Consider the following 21,549-nt stretch of genomic DNA (forward strand, 5'->3'; position numbering starts at 1 on the left):
GGAAATCCATCCCACCCACTAAAAACCAGACAGTGGGGCTTACGGGCTTTGTGCTAAATTTAGGAGGAGGAGGAGGAGGGACGGAGAGTGCCTTTCGGTGTTTGCAAGTTCCATAGGCATAAAGCTCAGGGCCTTCTGAATGCAGCCCACGACAGGCGCATTCAAGTCAGGCATTCCAAATCCTACGCTGCTCTCCCTGCCGACAAACCCTCTCCCTCTTCTTTCGCTGCAAGTGGGTTCAGGAGGCATCATCTAAGGCAGAGGCTTTCAACCTTTTGGGGCCCAGTTAGGTCACCCCTTGCCTGCAGAGGTGGCAGCCCCTCACCCCTTTCTGTAGTCTTCCCTTGGCCTCCTCTCCTCTCCCGTCTCCTTGGGCGTCCTCTGGGCAGCTGCCGCCACTGCCCTTGGTCTCTGAGCTACCCCCCTCCCCACCCCAAAGAGAGATGCCTCCTCACACTGCCCCCCCAGGGGCCTGGGAAGCCCCCCATGGCCAACCCCAGAGGCACCATTCTGCCTTTGGGAGGCAGAGACGCAAGAGGGCATCAGAGGAGGGAGGGAAGGAAAGAGGGACAGAGGCCAGTGTTGCCCATGACACTCCTGACCATTGTTCAAGGCACCCCAGGGTGCCACGGCACACCAGTTGAAAACCACTGATCTAAGGAATTATTGCCAATAGGGCATGGGGCCAAGCCGGAGTCCAAACTCCCTGTCCTTGTCTTAAGGCTTGATGAGCTTAAATCTGCACGGCAGGCTGGAGTCTCTCTATGGGTGAAGAGTGTCCTGGCCCAGCACGCGCCATGCCAGCCGGTACAGGAACTGTGAATACCAATGCATGCCCGTCTCTTGGGTGCTGCAGTTCCTGGCTTCGCCTGCGAGAGGCAGCAGCGAGAGGAGGCGGTGAGCCAACCTTAGCGGGGTGAAAGCACGATGGGCCCACTGGTGGCTTTCGAGGACGGCGTAGCACGAAGCCAGCACCCCGTTGACCAGAATGGTGCCGTGCGAAGTCAAAGGGGCGTACACCCCGACGCCCTCTTGCCGCCACACGCGGACCACCCGAGCAGGGTGCAGCTGGCGGCCGCCCGCCCGGTGCGCCAGCACAGAGTCCCCCACGCGCACACGGCTGGCAAACACCGGAGAGAAGTCCGCCGTGCTGTTGGCCGGGTCCCGTGCGGCAAACACGAGGTGCGAGGGCGTGAGGAGGAGCCGGCGCACGGGGCCGTCCGTCTCGATAGCCACGAAGGTGGTCCGTCGGTGCTGGTCCCGGTCGAGGAACAGCAAAACCTCGCTGGGAGTCACCTGCCCGCTCTGGTCGACGCTGAGCACGTGGTCCCCCCGCCGGAGCTCCGAGAGGCCTCTCTTCTCACCGTTCCGCAAAGTCACCGCTGCGTCGCCAGGAAAACAGCCCCCGGCACGGATAGCCATGGAGTTATCTAAGGGAGCAAAAGGAGATGATGATGATGATTTATTATTCATACCCCACCCATTTGGTTGGGTTCCCCCCAACAGCAATGCTGGATTTACATATAATCTAAACAAGCTATAGCTTAGGGCCCCACTCGCTTGGGGGTCCCCCCAAAAAATTAAAGGAAAAAACAACAACTGGATGTACATTTCCAAAATATAAGATAAAAAACAAAGAAAATAAGCCCTTTAAATAAATACTTTGTTATGTGCAGATGGCTTTAGGTACCTATTAGGTCCATGGGGTCACGAAGAGTCAGACACGACTCAACAACAACAAGGTCCATAAATTACCATATAGCATATATTCAACATAAAAAACAGCGCAATGTGTTGTTGATAAAGGACAGCTGTACATATAAAGGGCCCCATTACCTTCAGGAGCTTAGGGCCTCATCAAACTAAATATGGGCCTGCCCAACAGAATAATAATAATAATAATAATAATAATAATAATAATAATAATAATAATAATAAAGCAATAAAACATCAAACATTAAAAACTCCCTAAACAGGGCTGCCTTCAGATGTCTTCTAAAAGTCAGGTAGTTGTTTATTTCCTTGACATCGGATGGGAGGGTGTTCCACAGGGCGGGAGCCACTACCAAAAGGCCCTCTGCCTGGTTCCCTGTAGCTTCACTTCTCGCAGGGAGGGAACCACCAGAAGGTCCTCGGAGCTGGACCTCAGTGTCGGGGCTGGATGAAGGGGGTGGAGATGTCATTAGAAGAGCTGTGGGTTCCCGGCCTTTTGTCTCACAGCCCCTTCTCTAGCTGCCCCCCTGGTTCCCTCAGACCCTTCAAAAGTCCCTATGTACAGGGAGAGACCCACATTTACAGAAGCCATCCCGGAATGTCCCGCTTTTCCTTGTTGTTGTTGTTGTTTAGTCGTTTAGTCGTGTCCGACTCTTTGTGACCCCATGGACCACAGCACGCCAGGCACTCCTGTCTTCCACTGCCTCCCACTGTTTGGTCAGACTCATGTTCGTAGCTTCCACTGTCCAACCATCTCGTCCTCTGTCGTCCCCTTCTCCTTGTGCCCCCAATCTTTCCCAACATCAGGGTCTTTTCCAGGGAATCTTCTCTTTCCATGAGGTGGCCAAAGTATTGGAGCCTCAGCTTCAGGATCTGTCCTTCCACTGAGCACTCAGGGCTGATTTCCTTCAGAATGGATCGGTTTGATCTTCTTGCAGTCCATGGGACTCTCAAGAGTCTCCTCCAGCAGCATAATTCAAAAGCTTTTCCTTAGGACGTCCCTATTTTCATCGGGAGGAATGTTGGAAGGTATGGAGGTATGGAGTTCTGCAACCCCCCAGCCAAGGAGATCAGCAACTACTGTACTGTATACAGCCTTTAGAAGACATCTGAAGGCAGTCCTGCATAGTTTTATTGTGTTTTTATATATGTTGGAAGCCACCCACAGTGGCTGGGGCAACCCAGTCAAATGGGTGGGGAGTAAATAATAAAATTATTGTTGTTGTTGAATAGAACGTCCCTGTTTTCATCGGAGAAATGTTGGAAGGTATGTTCCTGTGGCATTTATTGAGGCCTGCTGGGACCATACTTGGAATGGAAGGGGTCCTGTCTACTGCTCAAGGCCAGCCCTACCATAGGACAAGCCTTGGCAGCATCCCAGGGCAGCCCTGTGAAGCGGGCAGCATGAATGATGTTGCTGGAAAGTATTTTCTACAAGGCTCTAGAAGCCACGCCTTATTAGGAACAGTCGAAGGAGCTGGGTATGTTCAGCCTGGGAAAGAGGAGCCTGAGAGGAGATGTGATAGCCATCTTCAAATATCTCAAGGGCTGCCACATGGAAGATGGAGCAAGCTCATTTTCTCCTGCTCTGGAGGGTAGGACTCGAACCAAGGGCTTCAAGTCACAAGAAAGGAGATTCCGACTAAACATACGGAATAACTTTCTGACAGTAAGAGCTGTCCGACAGTGGAACAGACGGTCTCCCTTGGGAGGCGGTGGACTCTCCTTCCATGGAGGTTTTTAAGCAGAGATTGGGTGGCCATCTGCCAAGGATGCTTTAGCTAGGATTCCTGCATTGCAGGGGGTTGGACTAGATGACCCTCGGGGGTCCCTTCCAACGTGAAAATTCTATGATTCTTTGGGGAGCAGGAGAGAGATGTATGCAGCCTTAAACTTCTTGGGGGGAAGGGTGGTGTATCATGTAATAACAAACGAAACAGGCGGCAGGCGAAGAGACGCCTTGGGAAGGGGGGAAGCGAGGGGACCACAAGTCAAGCATAAGGTGCATGTTAGCGCATGGGTGCAGGCGCATACACACAGAGAAGGGTGTGGGTATCAGGACTCACTGCAAGCCAAGAATATGTGTGTGTGTGTGTGTGTGTGTGTGTGTGTGTGTGTGTGTGTGTGTAGAGATTCTGTGTTGGAGGATCAAGAACCTGGGGGTGAATGAAAAAGGCTTGTTGTAGGAGCGGCAGATGAAATTAATGGACTACGCAGAATTGGATAAGATCATGACAGGGAGAATTCGAAATCAGCGGGATCAGAAATTCTTCACAGACTGGAGTAAATATATGAGTTATTTGAAAAACAATTGTAATCCACTGACTACACTTGTAGGATTACAAGAGGTTTTGTAAGGAATATGAAGTATTACAGAAAAAAATTATGAGAGTGGATTTTAAGCTATGGATTATTAAGTGGTACCTCTACTTACGAATTTAATGTGTTCCAAACACACATTTGTAAGTAGAAAAAATTTGTAAGTCGAATCCCATAGGAATGCATTGGGAGAAAAAATTCGTAAGTAGAAAAAATCCTATCTAAAAATTCGTAAGTAGAAAAAATCCTATCTAAACCGCATCCAAGATGGCGGACAGAGCTCCATTCGTAAGTAGAAACATTCGTAAGTAGAGTTATTCGTAAGTAGAGGTACCACTGTAATAGTTAAGATATTGAAATGCAAGATCAAGAGATGAAGGTCGAAAATCATTAGACGTGGTTGATGGAAGTCTCAGGCTTATAGCCAAAATGTTGTATAGGATGAGAGGAGATGTTATGTTTTGTTTGGAAAATATATGTAAAAACTAATAAAAATATATAATTAAAAGAAAAGAAAAAGGCCAGTTGTAGGACACAAACAGTTCTTTGCACTGTTGGGCGAAAACCAAACCACACTATTTGGGAAATTATATATAATGAGTTGAAAAGCATGTTTAAAATAACCGTTGTTAAAAAGCCTGAAGCCTTCCTTTTGGGAGTTCTAGGTGCTGAAATCCTAAAGGAGCAGAAAAGACTATTTTTGTACGCGATCATGACTGCACGGATGTTACTGGCCCAGAGATGGAAAGAAGATAAAGTTCCTACCAGAGAAGAATGGCAGATGAAGTTGATGGACTATGCTGAAATGGCTAAAATGACCGGAAGAGCCAGAAATTGGGAATACCAACATTTTTACAAGGAATGGGGGAAAATTTAAACTTTTTTAAAAGACCATTGGAAAGAGTTAAAATCGTTAGTAGGATTGGAGATATCACTTGTAGCTAAAGGTTGAATTCTGGACATAATGGAAGAGGTTAACGGGTTGGATTATCATAAAAAGATGTGGGAGGAATTGATTATTAATAGGACCCACGTAGGGGAGGATGGAAGTCCAGGAGATTCCTTGTAATCTTGTCTTTATGATTTATGTTTGCTATATTTTAAGTTGAAAAACCAAATAAATAAATTTAAAAAACCAAACACAAAGGTAGCAAAAATGTCCCAAGGTTTGGTCTTGCTCCTGTTCCTTAAACGGAGCATGTGATACCTTGCCCTCTCCCAAAACTGGAGATGCATCGCATAACCCTCACATTAATGGCCTCTTGTGCAAATCTCACTAACAGGCTCTTCCACCGCCACCCTTTCTCCAGAACTGGGAACCCCGACTTGAGCTCCTCTCTCCTCTTTACCTGCTCTCACGGACACATGGATGTGCGCCTTGGACTCATAGTAAACCCAGTCGAAACCAGCCTCCACTGCTAAGCGGGCCAGCATGCCGTACTTCTCCCTGTCGCGGTCGGATGTCGTGATGTCCAGCGCCCGGCCTTCGTAGTGCAAGGAGTCGGGCAGGTGGTGCCCGTCTTCGTCCCAACCCTCCGTCACTCGCAGCCTCGTTCCCGGCCACATGTTCATCACCGCAATGGCCAAGGCGTTCACCCGGTCCTTGCAACGCTGCAGGAAGCAGAGGTGGAGGGAAGACTGAACAGTCATGCTTTATACATGGGCGGGGAAAGTGCTCTAAGGGAGAAACTCTGGACATCAGTCAAAAAACAGCATTTTAAATGCGTTATAAATATGCAATGCCAGGTGGCGCTGTAGAGCAAAAAACTTTTCTATGCAATTTTAAATGGAGGTTTTTTTCCATTGGTTATAACATTTAATTTATAGTGCTGTTGTTTTTCCCTGTGAGTAGATCCACCCACACATTGCCTGGAAGAAGCTGGCTTAAGAGAAATTGGGAGCAGAGGAAACTGCCTTATACAGAGTCAAGCACCTGGTTCAACTAAGGCTGCAGTGTCATAAGTTTATAGGGTGCCTGGAATCCCCTTCTGATTTCGGGGAGCCAGATATTGAATTTAGCATGTTGAAATACAAGCAAGGGACCAGCCTGGTGATGGCTTGATAAAGTTGATTCCTTATGTGGGACAATGGAGCGGCTCTGTGCTAGGGGGCAAATAGGGACATGGGTGGCGCTGTGGTCTAAACCACTGGGCTTCTTGGGCTTGCCGATCAGAAGGTTGGCGGTTCGAATCTGCGTTATGGTGGTGAGCTCCTGTTGCTCTGTCCCAGCTCCTGTCGACCTAGCAGTTCGAAAGCACGCCAGTGCAAGTAGATAAATAGGTACCGCTGCGACAGGAAGGTAAATGGTGTTTCCGTGCACTCGGGCTTCCGTCACGGTGTGCTGTTGCACCAGAAGCGATTTAGTCATGCTGGCCACATGACCTGCAAAGCTGTCTGCGGACAAACGGCAGCTCCCTCAGCCTGAAAAGCGAGATGAGCGCCACAACCCCGTAGCTGCCTTTGCCTGGCCTTAACTGTCCAGGGGTCCTTGCCTTTTTTTTACCTAGGGGGAAATGGGAGGTGGGGCCCTCCCTCAGTTAGTAAGACAAAAGGCCATATAGGGCAGAGTTCTTGTAGGATTTCAGGGCAAGGTGGGCAGGCTGTTTTTATGCTGCTTAAAGGAGACGCAGAACATGGCTGATTCCTATTTGAATCCGGGACTGCGCCTATGAGAGAAGCAAGAGCCTTTTGGGGTGTCAGTGCTGTGAACTCCTCTGCGGCAGGCTCAGGTTGCATATAAGCCCCACATAGAAAGCCCATCAACATGGGGGGATGACTCTTTCAAATACGGTATTTACCAATAATTGGGGGGGAGGCACCTAGCCCCCTAGGAGTTGGCTGCTATGCCTAGGAGTAGGACAATTCAAGAAAGCAGAATGATGCATATGCTATGGTAATATATCAATAGAATCATAGAATTGTAGTCGGAAGGGACCACAAGGGTCATCTAGTCCAACCTCCTGCAATGCAGGATTTTTTTCCTAAGGTGGGACTTGCACCCACGACATGGTTGAAATATTATGCTGATATGCAGCAACACCTCGGAGCCGTCGTGACTGCGGCCGTGCCTTGCCTCGCCCTCGCCTGCCCTGCCACCCCCTCTTGCCTGCCCGACCCTCTCGTCCTCTCCAGCCAAGCAGGGTAGCCGCCGACGCTGCCAGCCCCAGAAGCACAAGGTGGCTGCCGCTGCTGCTGCCACGATGTCGCCGGCCCGCTGGCCCTGTAGCCCCGCCCACATTCCCACTTCGTGGCCCCTCCCCTCCCATGCCTTGGCCCCGCCCCTGAACGACCATGGCTTGCCCCCCCCCCTAGTTTTGATCCTGGCTACGCCCCTGGTGTACAGTATGTAAATAAACCATATATCCTAAAGACAACCACACTCTCTGCTGTGCCTCATTTTCAAAGGAAACACAGACGCGGAGTAAATGCCTGGAACCTCTGGAATTTCACACCGCTGTGAAGATTGGGCCAGCAATTGACCCTAAATTCCCAGCAGTGCAGCAAAACAAAGACAAGAAGACACAGAAGAAGCAAGAGATAACCTAGACACATTGGCAACCCACTAGTCATTCTGCTGGACTACGATTATGGCCCCACACTCAACCATGCGTGCAAGGAAAAAACGACTGGACATGTATGGCACGATGATGTCACACATATGATGTCATGATGCCCTCTGGCGAAGACAACAGCAGATGGCATCCTCTGGCTCTTGCAAGAGCTCAGAGCTGAAGTTCCCTCCCCAGGCATATCCATGACTAAGCAGAACTAAGCAGAAACTTAGTTGGTCTTTAAGGTGCTGCTGGAAGGAATTTTTTATTTTTTTTCGACTACGTTAGACCAACACGGCTACCTACCTGTAAGCAGAACAGCACAGGCTTCACATACAGAGTACCAGGTTTGTCCCCTCCTAGGAGAACAGGTTGGAGAAGGCCACATACCCAAATATGAAAATCAGGGTGACTAGCATTTGACCCAGTGCCCTCATTCAGGCAACAGATTTTGTGCATGTCAATGTATCGATAGATGAGCATTTGCAGTTGGAAATCAAAATAGCTAAGTAAGGCAAGAAGGTTCTATAATAGCCTTTTCCTCACCTTTCAAGTCTTTCCTCTGCTAAATCTAACTATCCAAACACCATTATCTGACAAGAAGGAGAGCGGAGGAATCAAAGAAGCACCTTGCAATCAAAAATGCAATTGCAGAAAGTTTTCAGGATCCCAATAAGGTTTTGCTTTAGAACAAACACTAATCTGCTCTGAAAATATTTGTTTATTTTCTCAGAAATATTTTCTAAGCAGCTTTAATACACTTTCCCCTCCACCTTCCAATTGCTGCGAGGTCAGTTTATAAAAAATACCTAGGAAAGCAAGCTTTTTAAAGCAGGGAGTGAGGGAGCCAGTGGGCTGGATCCTGGCCACTGAGAATTAACCATTAACTCTTTGAGATTAGCCTACCTCCTTCCTGGAGCAGCCATGTGGAAAGAGCAGTCCGTTTTTTACTAGCTGCCCTGAGAAAAACACATTCTGATTTGCTCTCTGGTTTTAAATTAACCTGCTTTAGTCTGTGCAGGGCGAAGGGTGGGCAGATACAGAAATTATGGGACCTGAACAAAATCCTGCTCACTTTTCTTTGTTCCTACGGCCACTACTTCCAACAACTCCCCCTGTTGGCCTAAATTGAACCAGGACCTTGCTCTTTAACAGCCTGTTTCAAACGAAATCCCTAGGAGAGAAAACAACAAGAAAAGACGCTTGTGGCATCTTAAAAACACTAACACATGGCTTTCATGGAGTTGAATCGTCTTCGTTGGATGCATGAAGTTCATACCGTAAAGATGTTTTTTTTTAAGCCTTTAATAAAGGTGCCAAAAGACTATTGCTTTTGCCGCAAGACACTAGCATGGTGAAGATAAACGCCATCTCCAACCCCTCAAAAGATTCCATCAATGGTGTCGCCAAATTTATTTACACATCACTTGGGAAGACAGGTGAACTTATGCCAGGGTACCGGAGGAAGCAAAGATCAAATCAATGATTCTTCATGAAGTAAAATTTAGGCTGGTTCCTATGAACCCAGAGAAATGGATCCTGACCCAGGGAGAGCCCAAGGATCCAGGCAAGCAGGCACGATGTTGCCGCTGGCCGTAGAATGACAGAGACCAAACTAAGGCTGTCAAAAGCAAAGTACAGTTTATTAAAGAATAAAAAAACTGTTGCAACAGGGTCCTTCCTCTCACGCAGGAGAACAAGGAAGGAACCCCAAACAAAGGTGTCTTGCCCTTAAAAAGAAATTTGAAATTGGTTTCAGCCCACCCCCCAGAAGCATCATCCATATGTCACAGAAGGGGTGTAGCCCAAGACCCCCCTCCCTAGATTCATCATAGGTACATCATGAAAGGGGAGGTCTGGTGGCAGTAATCTGAGCATCCTGGACCCTGCCCCCAAAACCTAAATCACAAAAAAGAGATATTTACATTTCCCTGTTTCCCAGCCAAGTTAATCACACCCTTTTGTCTGGCACCCAGGTATCAGGATGCCAGGGATTATCACTTTAATTCCTGAGACAATGAGAAGGTTCCCCCCCCCTCTTCCTTGCAGAGGAACGCCAGGTCTGAGAGAGTCAAAATGGTGTCAGTCAGTCCTGTCTTCCTGTGCTGCTTCAGACATGTTTCTGTACATTCATGTACATGTTTTATGAACAATTATTATATTGTTATAAGAATTTTGAGGTCATATCTATATATATATAATAATTGTTCATAAAACATGTACATGAATGTACAGGCACATGTCTGAAGCAGCACAGGAAGACAGGCCTTTCTGACACCATTTTGACTCTCTCTCTGACCAGGTGTTCCTCTGCAAGGAAGAAGTGGGGTGGGGGGAACCTTCTCATTGTCTCAGGAATTAAAGTGATAATCCCTGGCATCCTGATACCTGACTGCCAGACAAAAGGGTGTGATTAACTTGGCTGGGAAACAGGGAAATGTAAATATCTCTCAATTTTGTTGATTAGGTTTTGGGGGGCAGGGGGCAGGGTCCAGACTGCTCAGATTACTGCCACCAGACCTCCCCTTTCATGATGTACCTATGATGAATCTAGGGAGGGGGGTCTTGGGCTACACCCCTTCTGTGACATATGGATGATGCTTCTGGGGGGTGGGCTGAAACCAATTTCAAATTTCTTTTTAAGGGCAAGACATCTTTGTTTGGGGTTCCTTCCTTGTTCTCCTGTGTGAGAGGAAGGACCCTGTTGCAACAGCAAAAATAAAAGTGCCTTGCTTCGTACGTCCTGGTTTGGTCTCTGTTATTTGGTGGGCAGGAGACGCTTAAATTCGTCTGCTTGCCTGGATCCTTGAGCTCTCCCTGGGTCAAGATCCATTTCTCTGGGTTCATAGGAACCAGCTTAAATTTTACAACAATTTGGCGACCACTTCGGGGACCCAGTTTTGCCTTGAGCTCCGGGTTCACTGAGGAAGGGGAGCCCAGCGCGCCCTTGCCTCTTTTGCAGGGGGGTAAACCAACCTCAGGACCCGAGGCACTTGGTAGTAATTGAGAGTCCAAGCGGGACCCCCAGGACGAAGCAACGTTTAAAGGGACAAGGCTGTTTTTTTTTCAGGAACCAGTTGGAAGCTGGAGACAACGGGATTCGACTGAAAGGATCGGTCGTGAGTATTAAAAGGGGACACCTTGGGTGAGCTAAGAACCACAGCAACTAAAAATCTATTTCTCCACTTGGACTATCCTTTTCTACTCTCCTCTTTGGACCTTAGTTGCAGCAAGGCTGCCAGGCACAGTTACAAGGTAGAACTGAGGTCCAGGGCAACAGTCTTTACGTTAAACGCAGAGCTCAGAAAGACTGTCCCAGCTCCCTTCTGCCAAACTGAGCAGAAGTCTGAGCAAACTGTCGCTTTTCTACCAATCTGGGAATCTGGCTATCCCAGCTCTGTTTCCTATTCCTCTGCTCTTAATCTTCGGGTGAAGACGCCCCCCTGCCATGGCGACCTTTGTTAGGTATGACCCATGACCAGAGATTGCAAGTGCGCCCGTTCCTTTCCTACTACTCTGTATCTCTGTATTCCTCAGTTCCGACCTGACATTGCGTAGGCAAGCGTTCAGTAGGACCTGAGTCTAGTGTGTAAGAGGCAGGGAAGTTGCTGTGGAACCCTCAGGCAATTGATGACCAGTGGGAGGGTTCCAATAGGGTTTTAGCTGCACCAGGCCGCCTAGTAGTTAGTGCACGCGAACGGCAGGCAGGAACACCACTAGGACGTGGGGGTGAGTCATAGACTCGGGAAGTTAAGAGTGTCCAGGAACAGGGTCGGGGACCCGAACTGCAGTATAAAAAGGCTTAAGTAAAATGGGTGCAACCCACTCTAAGGAATTCCTTTCCCAGACTCCCAACCGAGGCAAAGCACAACTGAGGCTTGGCTCCGGTAAGGACTTTGAGGATGAAAGTCCACTCCAATTCGTTCTCTTAAATTGGCACGAAATCCCCGGGGCGGACAAGCTTGAAGGGAACCAATTGCAAAAACTTTGTAAGAAAAAAACACTGGGTCCGCTTTACTATGGACCACCCAGATGAGGGGAAATGGCTACCAGGAGGTTCCTTTAACATACAGTGAATCTCCGCTTTAAAATTAACCCTGGTGAACTCTGAATGGGAAAAGTTTTGTGAGGAATCCTGCAAAGTATGTTATGGTATAAAATTATATATGTTTGCATGTTACATGTTGTCTGTGTTGTCTGTGAAGTGTATGTGCGTCTGATCCTTGTGTCTGCTATAGTTCATTGTTCCCCTTAAAGTAAATGAGAGATATAATCCAGGTTTAGGAAATTAGGGGTTTGTGTAAAATTTGGCCATGACACCCACAGACTGCCTTTTTTAAAGCATGCATAGTTTAAAATAATATAATAATAAGGCAAGCTTGCTTAAATAATCTTATGTAAGGGCTTGATCAACCCAAAAACAATGGCAAATATTTAAAAGAGTGGAGGTAGTGTGTAAAGGTTTGTTTTAAAGAGGCTGTAGAAGGCCATTTTTTCCTCTCCAAAAGTAAAAAGAGGGGGCAGGATGAAGGAAAATAAGAGTAGTAAGTTTGAAAATGCTTGCTCAATGCTTTGAAAATATTTTGAAACTTGAAAATGTTCACTTCATGAGGTGTGCAAATGTTTGTTATTGAGAGAGGCTCTAAAAGGGAGTCTTCCTCCAAGTGACTAGAGGAATATTGACTAAAGGAAAATTGAACAGCTATTCCTATAAAGGTGAATTGTTTGTCAAAAGTAGAGCTTCCTTAGCCAGGAATTGTCTATCTGAGTCTAGTTTTAACTTCAATTGTGTTGGGCTCCTGATATCACCTCTTAAGGAAAAAAACTCATCTGCTAAAGGGTTCTATATAAAGTTGGTATTTTCATTCAAATCTTGTGAATCCTGTATCTTAGAGGGTTAGACTAAATGACCTCAGGGTCCCTTCTAACCCCCATTTTAGAGCTATGTGAAAGGCAATGTGTCTGATGTGGTGATGGGTTGAAATTCAGCCCAGCTCTGCTTTCTGGCAAGGAAAGATTATTGGTTTTCAGAGTTGGAACAAGAGTGTAATTGTTGTTTTTGTGGAGTGATTATATAAGTTTTTATCACTTTCTCTATTAAGGGTTAAAGTTTAAGCACATATGAAAGTCTTGAACATTTCCCAATCTTTCTCTAGAGAGTAAAAGTGGGGTGTATGTGCATACCTACCCCTTTCTGTACAGAAAGGGGGAGCGGGAAGGGAAAAGGGAGATTGTAACCTTGAAAATGTTTGTTTGTGAACTCACAATATTTAAGGTCTGTGTCACAAGGGAGCCATGTGCTCTGTATGTAATGTTTCACCATGTGACTATGGAATATGGTGTTCCTTCTAGGGAAATGTTATTAAAAGTAGAGGATCCATAGCCAGCAAATGTCTATCTGAGTCACTTTAACCTTGATTCAAATGGACAGAATGGTTTTAGTAAGGAAGTAAATTCCCTCTTAAACTGTTTATCCAATCTTAAGGTTTGCTAAAGGCTTCTATATAACGTTGGTACTTTTAATCTTCCCCTTCCTTATTTTTCCCTTAGTACACACATGTGCTTCCGTGATAGGGCATAGCCTGTGTTTCCTTCCCAGTCAGGCGTCTGTACTCAAATGTATGTGTATCCTAAGGGCAGTGATAGTGTTGAGATCCCCATATTTCAGAAGGGGTGGACTAGATTACTCAAGATCCCTTCCAACCCTTTCCAAACTTGCAAAAAGGAGGGAGAGAAAATGTGTTTGTAAGCACTGAAAAGTGAGTTTCTGTGTAAAATCTAACCCTATTTTAAAATCTACTCTTTCCCCTTCCCTTCCTTTATTCAGATGGTAATTTTGTCAAGAGGTGCAGCACTTTAAAAAATGGTACAATAGTCTGCCGAATCATGAACTCTGTACATGCACAGAGGCTATGTCAGCTTGAAGAGGAAAATAGAGGAGAAAAATGAGGTTTTAACTAAGGGGCGAAAAGGTTATAATCTGCTCATGAAATATTATTCAAATTTCTTAATGTAAAGCTTTGAACCACTGAGGGAAAACAACCTCATGTGTGTTACTGGTCCATCAAGGTTAAGTGGTTGCCAAGTTCCAAAAATCTTAACATGCCAGATTCTTTCCACAGGTATAAATAGCAGAGTACTACTATAAGTCTGTCTCTTGAGTAGTTTATAAATTAATTAAGAGGTTCAAGGTTATGCTTTGCACATGAAACTTAAATTTAAATTTCCTTATGTAAAAATAAATAGATAAAGAACCATTGAGAACCATCAACTGTTTAGAAGCTGCCAATTCCAGTTCAACATGCAAAACTCTGTACATTTTAGGAACATTTCCTGACTGATTTTCACATGAAATAATTTTCCCTTTCCAGCAGAATACTGAGATTCAGGGTGTGGAGAAATTCTTTCAGAACCTTAATGCAAAATTATCTCCCAATGGGGGGGGGGGGGGGACGCCACCTAAACAAGCCCCTCCACACTTGGAAATTCATAGAAAATTGCTGTCTACCAGTTGACAGACTATGCAAACAAAAGGCTCCATTTCTTTCCTAGCAGGTACTCAGGATGGATACTTATCTCCCATTTGCATTTCACCCCGAAGCATTACCCTATGTTAATATAACCCTCCCTTTTCTAATGTAGCAATGATTGAGTGTTTTGCCAATTCTTTTCTTCCACAGCAAAAAAAAAAAAAAAAAGTGAGGAGTGAGGAGATACAAACAGTCATTTCATTTCTCTTTGGCGCTTCTCTTTAGCTTATAAATAATCTGCTTCCATTTATTATATCAGTTTTTCCATTATGTCTATGAAATTATTCTAACAATAACCAGGTAAAAATTGTTGTGTGAGTGGTAATCTAAATTTTATTTTGTTTTATTTTTGTATCTTTTTTTTTTGGTATTTCTACTTTTTCTTTCTGTACATACAAATGTAGCATCTAAGTCATTCTTTCCTGTAAATAATAATAATAATCCCTTTCAAACAAGATACATGAACCTCAAAGAGAATTCAGAACCACATAAGGAAAATGTTAATAACTTATCGATTGTGTCCTAATTAACAAAATTTTTGTCCTTTGTTTCCTCCACAGCCAAACTAGGTGAAGTAAATTAAACTGACTGAGTAGACAATAACAGCAGTAATTAAATAACTATGATCTTATATTATTTGCAGCTCCCCAAGAAGAAATTTCTAGAATATTCTCCCCTTTCTTGACTATTTATCACTATTATTTTTTAACTAATTATATCTTCAGGCCCCAACCCCCTGCAGGCCTATTTTCAAAAGGATGTTTTACAGGAAACCAAATTGACATTTTATCTCTTTGATCACAACCTAAGAAGGAGGACCTAGAAAGCTATAACGTTTCAGCAAGGTTTAGAAGTGCTGTTATAGAAGTACTGTTAACTTCCTCCCAGTGACTCGAAGGCAGACAAGAAAACCCCCTTGTTGGAGATACATGCAAAAGCAGCAAGAATTATCTCAAGTTCACCTGATTGCCTCAAGATATACAAATGGCGTATAATTAATAATTTGAAGGTTTTGTGCATTATGTGTTATATAGGAATACTGAAATGTGTCAAATGACTTTGGGACAAAGGGGGAAAGTGAATTGCAAGGACATTCTCTCTCCTTGACCTCAAGACTCTGTGCCCTAGGATTTAAAAGCAGCCGGAATTGTCTCAAGATCATGATGGCCTCAAGACATACAACTGATATATAATTATTAGGTCTTATGTTGCGTGATATTCGACAGAAACATTGAACTATGTCTGACAGTATGTTATTTCCACAAGGAGGGGGAGGTGAACCAATTTTGTGTTTAATTGTTGGGTTTTTTTTTTTTAAAAAAAATGTATAGTGTCCCAATGTTTTTTTTTTGTATTATTGCCATGCATTGTATGCCTTTTAAAGGATCAGGATATTGCATAGTTCAGTATTTAGATTAGATCAACTTATGACCACATTTTCTTGTCCCACCTGGCACTCTGCAGTGTGCCAACCTTCTCTACACATTTTTTAAATTTGTTTTTACTCATTTTACCAAGAATAAGCTCCAAGATCCATGAAACACCAGATAAATGAAGGTATTTATGTCTTGATTTAACAGGAATGATCCCTTTTAGAGTTAAATTTGACTAATTTGGACATGTTTTATGGGGCTGTATAAATTTTAATTTGGCTTCAGTTCTAATTGGGCAAGTGTATCCAAGGTGCAAGTAGCTTTCTTCCTTTAAGAGCAACTGGGCAACTCCCTACAGTGCAAGGCCAGAGCCTATAATAAAGGCCCATAGGAAGCCCAAGGCAAAGGCATCTCTCTCATGACATGTCCAAACCTGTGGCAGCTATGGTGAGTGCCAGGCGACATGGTCAATATGAAAGCCCTAAGGGGATTCACCAGGGATTGTTGCTGTTGTGCCACGTTGGAGGTGTGCAACCAGAGGAGAGCTAGCTTTTGACACCTGAGAACACACAAAAGGGTAAACAAGCAAACTGCACTTTCCAGTCAATATTGGTGGACCATCCTGTTAAGTGTAATACATAGACCATTTTTGAGAAATGCTTCTCCCAAAGTACTAAAACAACACATCTGGTTATTCTTTTGTGGGGCAACAATTTTTAAGAAAAATTATAGCCCCAAATGGGGAATTGTTATAAGAATTTTGAGGTCATATCTATATATATATAATAATTGTTCATAAAACATGTACATGAATGTACAGGCACATGTCTGAAGCAGCACAGGAAGACAGGCCTTTCTGACACCATTTTGACTCTCTCTCTGACCAGGTGTTCCTCTGCAAGGAAGAAGTGGGGTGGGGGGAACCTTCTCATTGTCTCAGGAATTAAAGTGATAATCCCTGGCATCCTGATACCTGACTGCCAGACAAAAGGGTGTGATTAACTTGGCTGGGAAACAGGGAAATGTAAATATCTCTCAATTTTGTTGATTAGGTTTTGGGGGGCAGGGGGCAGGGTCCAGACTGCTCAGATTACTGCCACCAGACCTCCCCTTTCATGATGTACCTATGATGAATCTAGGGAGGGGGGTCTTGGGCTACACCCCTTCTGTGACATATGGATGATGCTTCTGGGGGGTGGGCTGAAACCAATTTCAAATTTCTTTTTAAGGGCAAGACATCTTTGTTTGGGGTTCCTTCCTTGTTCTCCTGTGTGAGAGGAAGGACCCTGTTGCAACAGCAAAAATAAAAGTGCCTTGCTTCGTACGTCCTGGTTTGGTCTCTGTTATTTGGTGGGCAGGAGACGCTTAAATTCGTCTGCTTGCCTGGATCCTTGAGCTCTCCCTGGGTCAAGATCCATTTCTCTGGGTTCATAGGAACCAGCTTAAATTTTACAACAATATATATATATATGACCTCAAAATTCTTATAACATTCAACATCAACTTCGTTGGACTGGTCATGTTGTGCGGATGCCTGATTATCATCTTCCAAAGCAACTCCTCTATTCCAAACTTAAAAATGGAAAGTGTAATGCTGGTGGACAACAAAAGAGGTTTAAAGACGCTCTCAAGGCAAATCTAAATAATGTAGGATAAACACCGACAACTTGGAAACACTGACTTGCAACTGCTCCACCTTTACCAAAGGTGTCATGGGCTTTGAAGACGCTTGAACTCGGGACGAAAGGGAGAAACGTGCTAAGAGGAAGGCACGCTTGGCAAACCCTCACCGTGATCAACTCCTGCCTGGAAACCTATGTCCCCACTGTGGAAGGACGTGTGGATCCAGAAATGGCCTCCACAGTCACTTACGGACTCACTTTTGAAAACCGTTTTCATGGAAGACAATCTTATTCGGCTACGAGTGATTGCCAAAGAAGAAGCAGCTTCTGGAAATTGGGAAAGAAAAGCTATCTGGATGATTGCATCCACTTTCTCGCCATCACTTTGTGCAGTTATCTCCTGCGATGACAGAACCACAGGCATCCCATATAGTTCCAACTACATCCTTGGTCCAGTTATTACAGTGTCCTCTGCTGGGACTAGAAAAAATGGAAACGCGTGGAGATAAGTTGTGTCACACAAGGACGACGCACGAGAACGCCTATCTCTGTTCCTAGGGTGAAGCCATAACAGTTAAAACTGTTTGCCAAGGGATTGGAACAAAAACAAGAAAGTTTTTATCGCTTTTATTTGTGCTACCAGTGCAAATAGAGTGCTATCATCGTATCACGGACAGGGTGTAGCCTTGATGAAACAGGAACAACCAGTGCCAATATTCCCAGTTTGGGAGGGAGGGTCGGGTCAGGGTGATGGAAGTGGAACGGGAAAAGCACTTGTCCATTTTTCCTTTGAAGGGAAATGGATTGAGCCTACCGTTTTATGGATTTTGTGTTGGCAGCATAGCAGGAGAGTGGAAGCTGAGGTCACAGGAGCGTAGAATTTGTAGAGCTGCAGGAGCCCCAACTTGTTATTTTTAATTGCATTTAAAAGACGGAAGAAGAAGAAGAAGAAGAAGAAGAAGAAGAAGAAGAAGAAGAAGAAGAAGAAGAAGAAGAAGGAGGAGGAGGAGGAGGAGGAGGAGGAGGAGGAGGAGGAGGAGGAGGAGGAGGAGGAGGAGGAGGAGGAGGAGGAGGAGGAGGAGGAGGAGAGAAGAAGAAGAAGAAGAAGAAGAAGAAGAAGAAGAAGAAGAAGAAGAAGAAGAAGAAGAAGAAGAAGAAGAAGAAGAAGAACAACAACAACAACAACAACAACAACAACAACAACAACAACTCTAAAATTAGTGAATCACCAAAACAAAGGCATAAGGTGAACTGAAAAAAAAAAGATTACAGTTTCCAGGAGGGCGCTGCTGAAGTACCACTAACCCATGATCTACAAAACTGGAATTGAGCTAAATGTGCAGGCAGATGCAAATCTGCATACTTTATGGCTGGCCTTGCCGCTTTTGAAAATGTAGGACACAGAATTTACCGTAGAATTTTTTTTAAGTGAATGATCTGCCAGGTCTCTCCGCTCCCCTCCCATTGCCAAGTACATACAGTAGGGTACTACATGCCTGGATTTCCCTGGACATTACTGGGATTTCAAAGGTGGAATTGATGTCCGGGGGGGGGGGATTTCGGAAAGGTGGCACTTTGTCCTGGATCAACAAAAAATTCACATTTTTCCAAAAAGAAAAAAAAGAAGAAGCTCAATAACTCTGGGGGTTGTCTAAGAAAAAAAAGCTCAATAACTTTTGGGGTGTCCTGGTTCTTACTCTTTGAAATATGGCAACCCTAATATACAGCCCTAAATATTTTACAGGTATAAAACACTTATGGGCTATTTTGAGCGTGCACACACACACACACAACTATTTTTATTAAATTTTCAACAAACAAACAACAACCACTACCACCACAAACGAAGAAAAATATACATAAAAGCAATATCAACTCCATGAAATGGGATTCTCCGAATCCCATGACTTCCCTTCTCCTCGCTCCCCTGGTTCCTTAATTTTCTTTTTCAACTGCATATCATCATTTCTACTCCAAATTATTTTCCCACCTCAAATTTCATACATTTATAAAATTACAAGTGTGCATATACAGTGGTACCTCTACTTACAAATAACTCTACTTGCGAATGTTTCTACTTACGAAAGGAGCTCCGTCCGCCATCTTGGATGCGGTTTAGATAGGATTTTTTCTACTTGCGAATTTTTAGATAGGGTTGCTTCGACTTACGAATTTTTTATCCCAATGCATTCCTATGGGATTCGACTTACAATTTTTTTCGACTTACGAATGTGCGTTCGGAACGCATTAAATTCATAAGTAGAGGTACCACTGTAATCGAAACATCTTAGGTACATATCTTCATGGGGGGGGGAATACACGCAAGGAGCACTTGTGGGGGTGCTGTGACTGGCTGTGGCTTCCTGTTCTGTGCACACTCTTTGGGCACTCCTGGGTTCCCCCTCTGCATCATGTGCAGAAGTGCCATGTGCCATTCAGGGCCCATCACGGGAGGAGTGTTGCCAGCTACCCCACCCTTTGCCCTTGGCAGCCTTATAAGAAACTACTGCAGGAGAGGGACTGTGAGCAATGTTCGGGGAGGGGAGTTTCTCAGGTGAAACAGCGAAGCTCCTTTGTTATCGTTCCTATTGAGTGCTGTTGTTTAAATAATCTTGTTATATTTATGGTATCGGAGTATAGTTTTTTAGTATGTTATTATATTCGCAACTGTTTTGCCATGATTACGAGATTGCTTTCGTTGCGTTTCTTTGAAAGACGTCCCTGTTTCTTTGTTGCAAGCCACTTTGAACCTGATTTTTTTGTGCGCATGGAAAAGCAACATACAAATAAAATGAGTGAGCGAATCGGTTTCATCCGTTGCATGTGATGCAGTTACACACATGCGCACACACCATTCCCGTGACTTATAAAAACAGCCAAATCTGCTTACGTAATTTTTGTGGGGCAGTTTGGCGACGTATGAAATGACCTGTTTATACAGAGATCCTGTGATCAGCATTAAGATGCAGTTACACAGCAGGAGTAACATGGGTGGCGCTGTGGGTTAAACCACAGAGCCTAGGGCTTGCCGATCAGAAGGTTGGCGGTTCGAATCCCTGCAACGGGGTGAGCTCCCGTTGCTCGGTCCCAGCTCCTGACAACCTAGCAGTTCGAAAGCACGTAAAGTGCAAGTAGATAAATAGGTACCGCTCCAGCGGAAAGGTAAACGGCGTTTCTGTGTGCTGCTCTGGTCCACCAGAAGCGGCTTTGTCATGCTGGCCACATGACCTGGAAGCTGTACGCCGGCTCCCTTGGCCAATAACACGAGATGAGCGCCGCAACCCCAGAGTCGGTCACGACTGGACCTAATGGTCCGGGGTCCCTTTACCTTTTTACAACAGGAGTAGCCCTATAACAGGGTAGAAGCTTTTTAATGTGCAATGGGAAGCCTTTTAAAGTGTAATGTTTTATTATGTTTTTATAGAAGAAGTCACCCAGAGTGGCTGGGGAACCCAGTCAGATGGGCCGGGTACAAAAAATGACGTTGTTGTTGTTGTTGTTGTTAGACTACGAGGCACAGATGAGGAAGGAAGGTGTGAAAAAGGCAACTCTCTGATTTTCTCATGATGAAAAATTACAGCAATTTGAAACAAAGGTGGAAAGCCAGATAAAGCTCTATGGGAAGATGATAAAAGCTGTGCCAGCCAGAAATTTTTAACTCCCCTTCAAGGCAACCGTGTAGGTTGTATGCAGCTAGCTCACTGCCTCTGTCTCCTAAGCTCTCTGCCCCCCCCCCAAATGGCTGGCAAACTGATTTCTTCCACACCCATACAAGGTAAACATCTGGCCAAACAGCACGATCTCTTCTTAGAAAGAGCCAGGAGATTGAGATATGAGCACCGTTCTAGTAGGGTGGCGCAGAAAAGAGAGAGATGGCATTTAATAAAAAGGGAATATAAACCTTATCTGTAGTGAAAGGAGCGCGCTGGAAGCCCAAAGAGGAATGTGCGACACTTTCCGTCGGCTCCTGGGCCAGAGGACAATAGCTGTTTTCCAGGCCCAGAATTACTTAACGCAGCGAGAATTCAAGCTCCTCGGGTAATAACAGCAAAATCATCAACTTTGCCACAAAGGACTCTTTCAGCTGCTCCACACTCCCTGCGCTGGTGTCGATGCAGCGGGGCGAAAGGGCACCGTAGGACGTGTCATAGATGGGACCTTGCCGGGTTGACCAATCCTCCCCCTGCTACTCCCACTGGGGTTCCTTCAGCACCCGGCGAACAGAGCAGAAGGCGTCCAGACCAAGCGGCTGGTTTGTCTCTGCTGATTGTGAGCTGCAAGGAGCCACGAAGCTTGGAGACTTGCTGGAAGGCCAATTGATTAAAAAAAAAAATCATCTCCCTGCCCACTCACATTCATGGGCCTCGTCACGGAACAGCCAAAAATTGTCCAAGCTGGATTGATCGCTGGAGGCTATCGGAGACACCTGCCCTCTGGCACG

General features: G+C 45.1%; 1 protein-coding gene across 1 annotated transcript in view; it reads right to left on the bottom strand.

Moving 5' to 3' along the window:
* Positions 1-480: 480 nt before the first annotated feature.
* Positions 481-21,549, bottom strand: part of DHH (desert hedgehog signaling molecule) — a 30,942-nt gene continuing 9,873 nt past the window's right edge. Inside the window, exons 2-3 of the mRNA XM_035103906.2 lie at positions 5,382-5,643; positions 481-1,430 (exon numbers count right to left, since the gene is read on the bottom strand). Of these exons, the coding sequence (XP_034959797.1) occupies positions 763-1,430; positions 5,382-5,643 (930 nt within the window). The 3' untranslated portion in view covers positions 481-762. The remainder of the gene's footprint in view (positions 1,431-5,381; positions 5,644-21,549) is intronic.

The sequence above is a fragment of the Zootoca vivipara genome, chromosome 2, assembly GCF_963506605.1.
Source record: "Zootoca vivipara chromosome 2, rZooViv1.1, whole genome shotgun sequence".
Classification (NCBI taxonomy): Eukaryota; Metazoa; Chordata; class Lepidosauria; order Squamata; family Lacertidae; genus Zootoca; species Zootoca vivipara.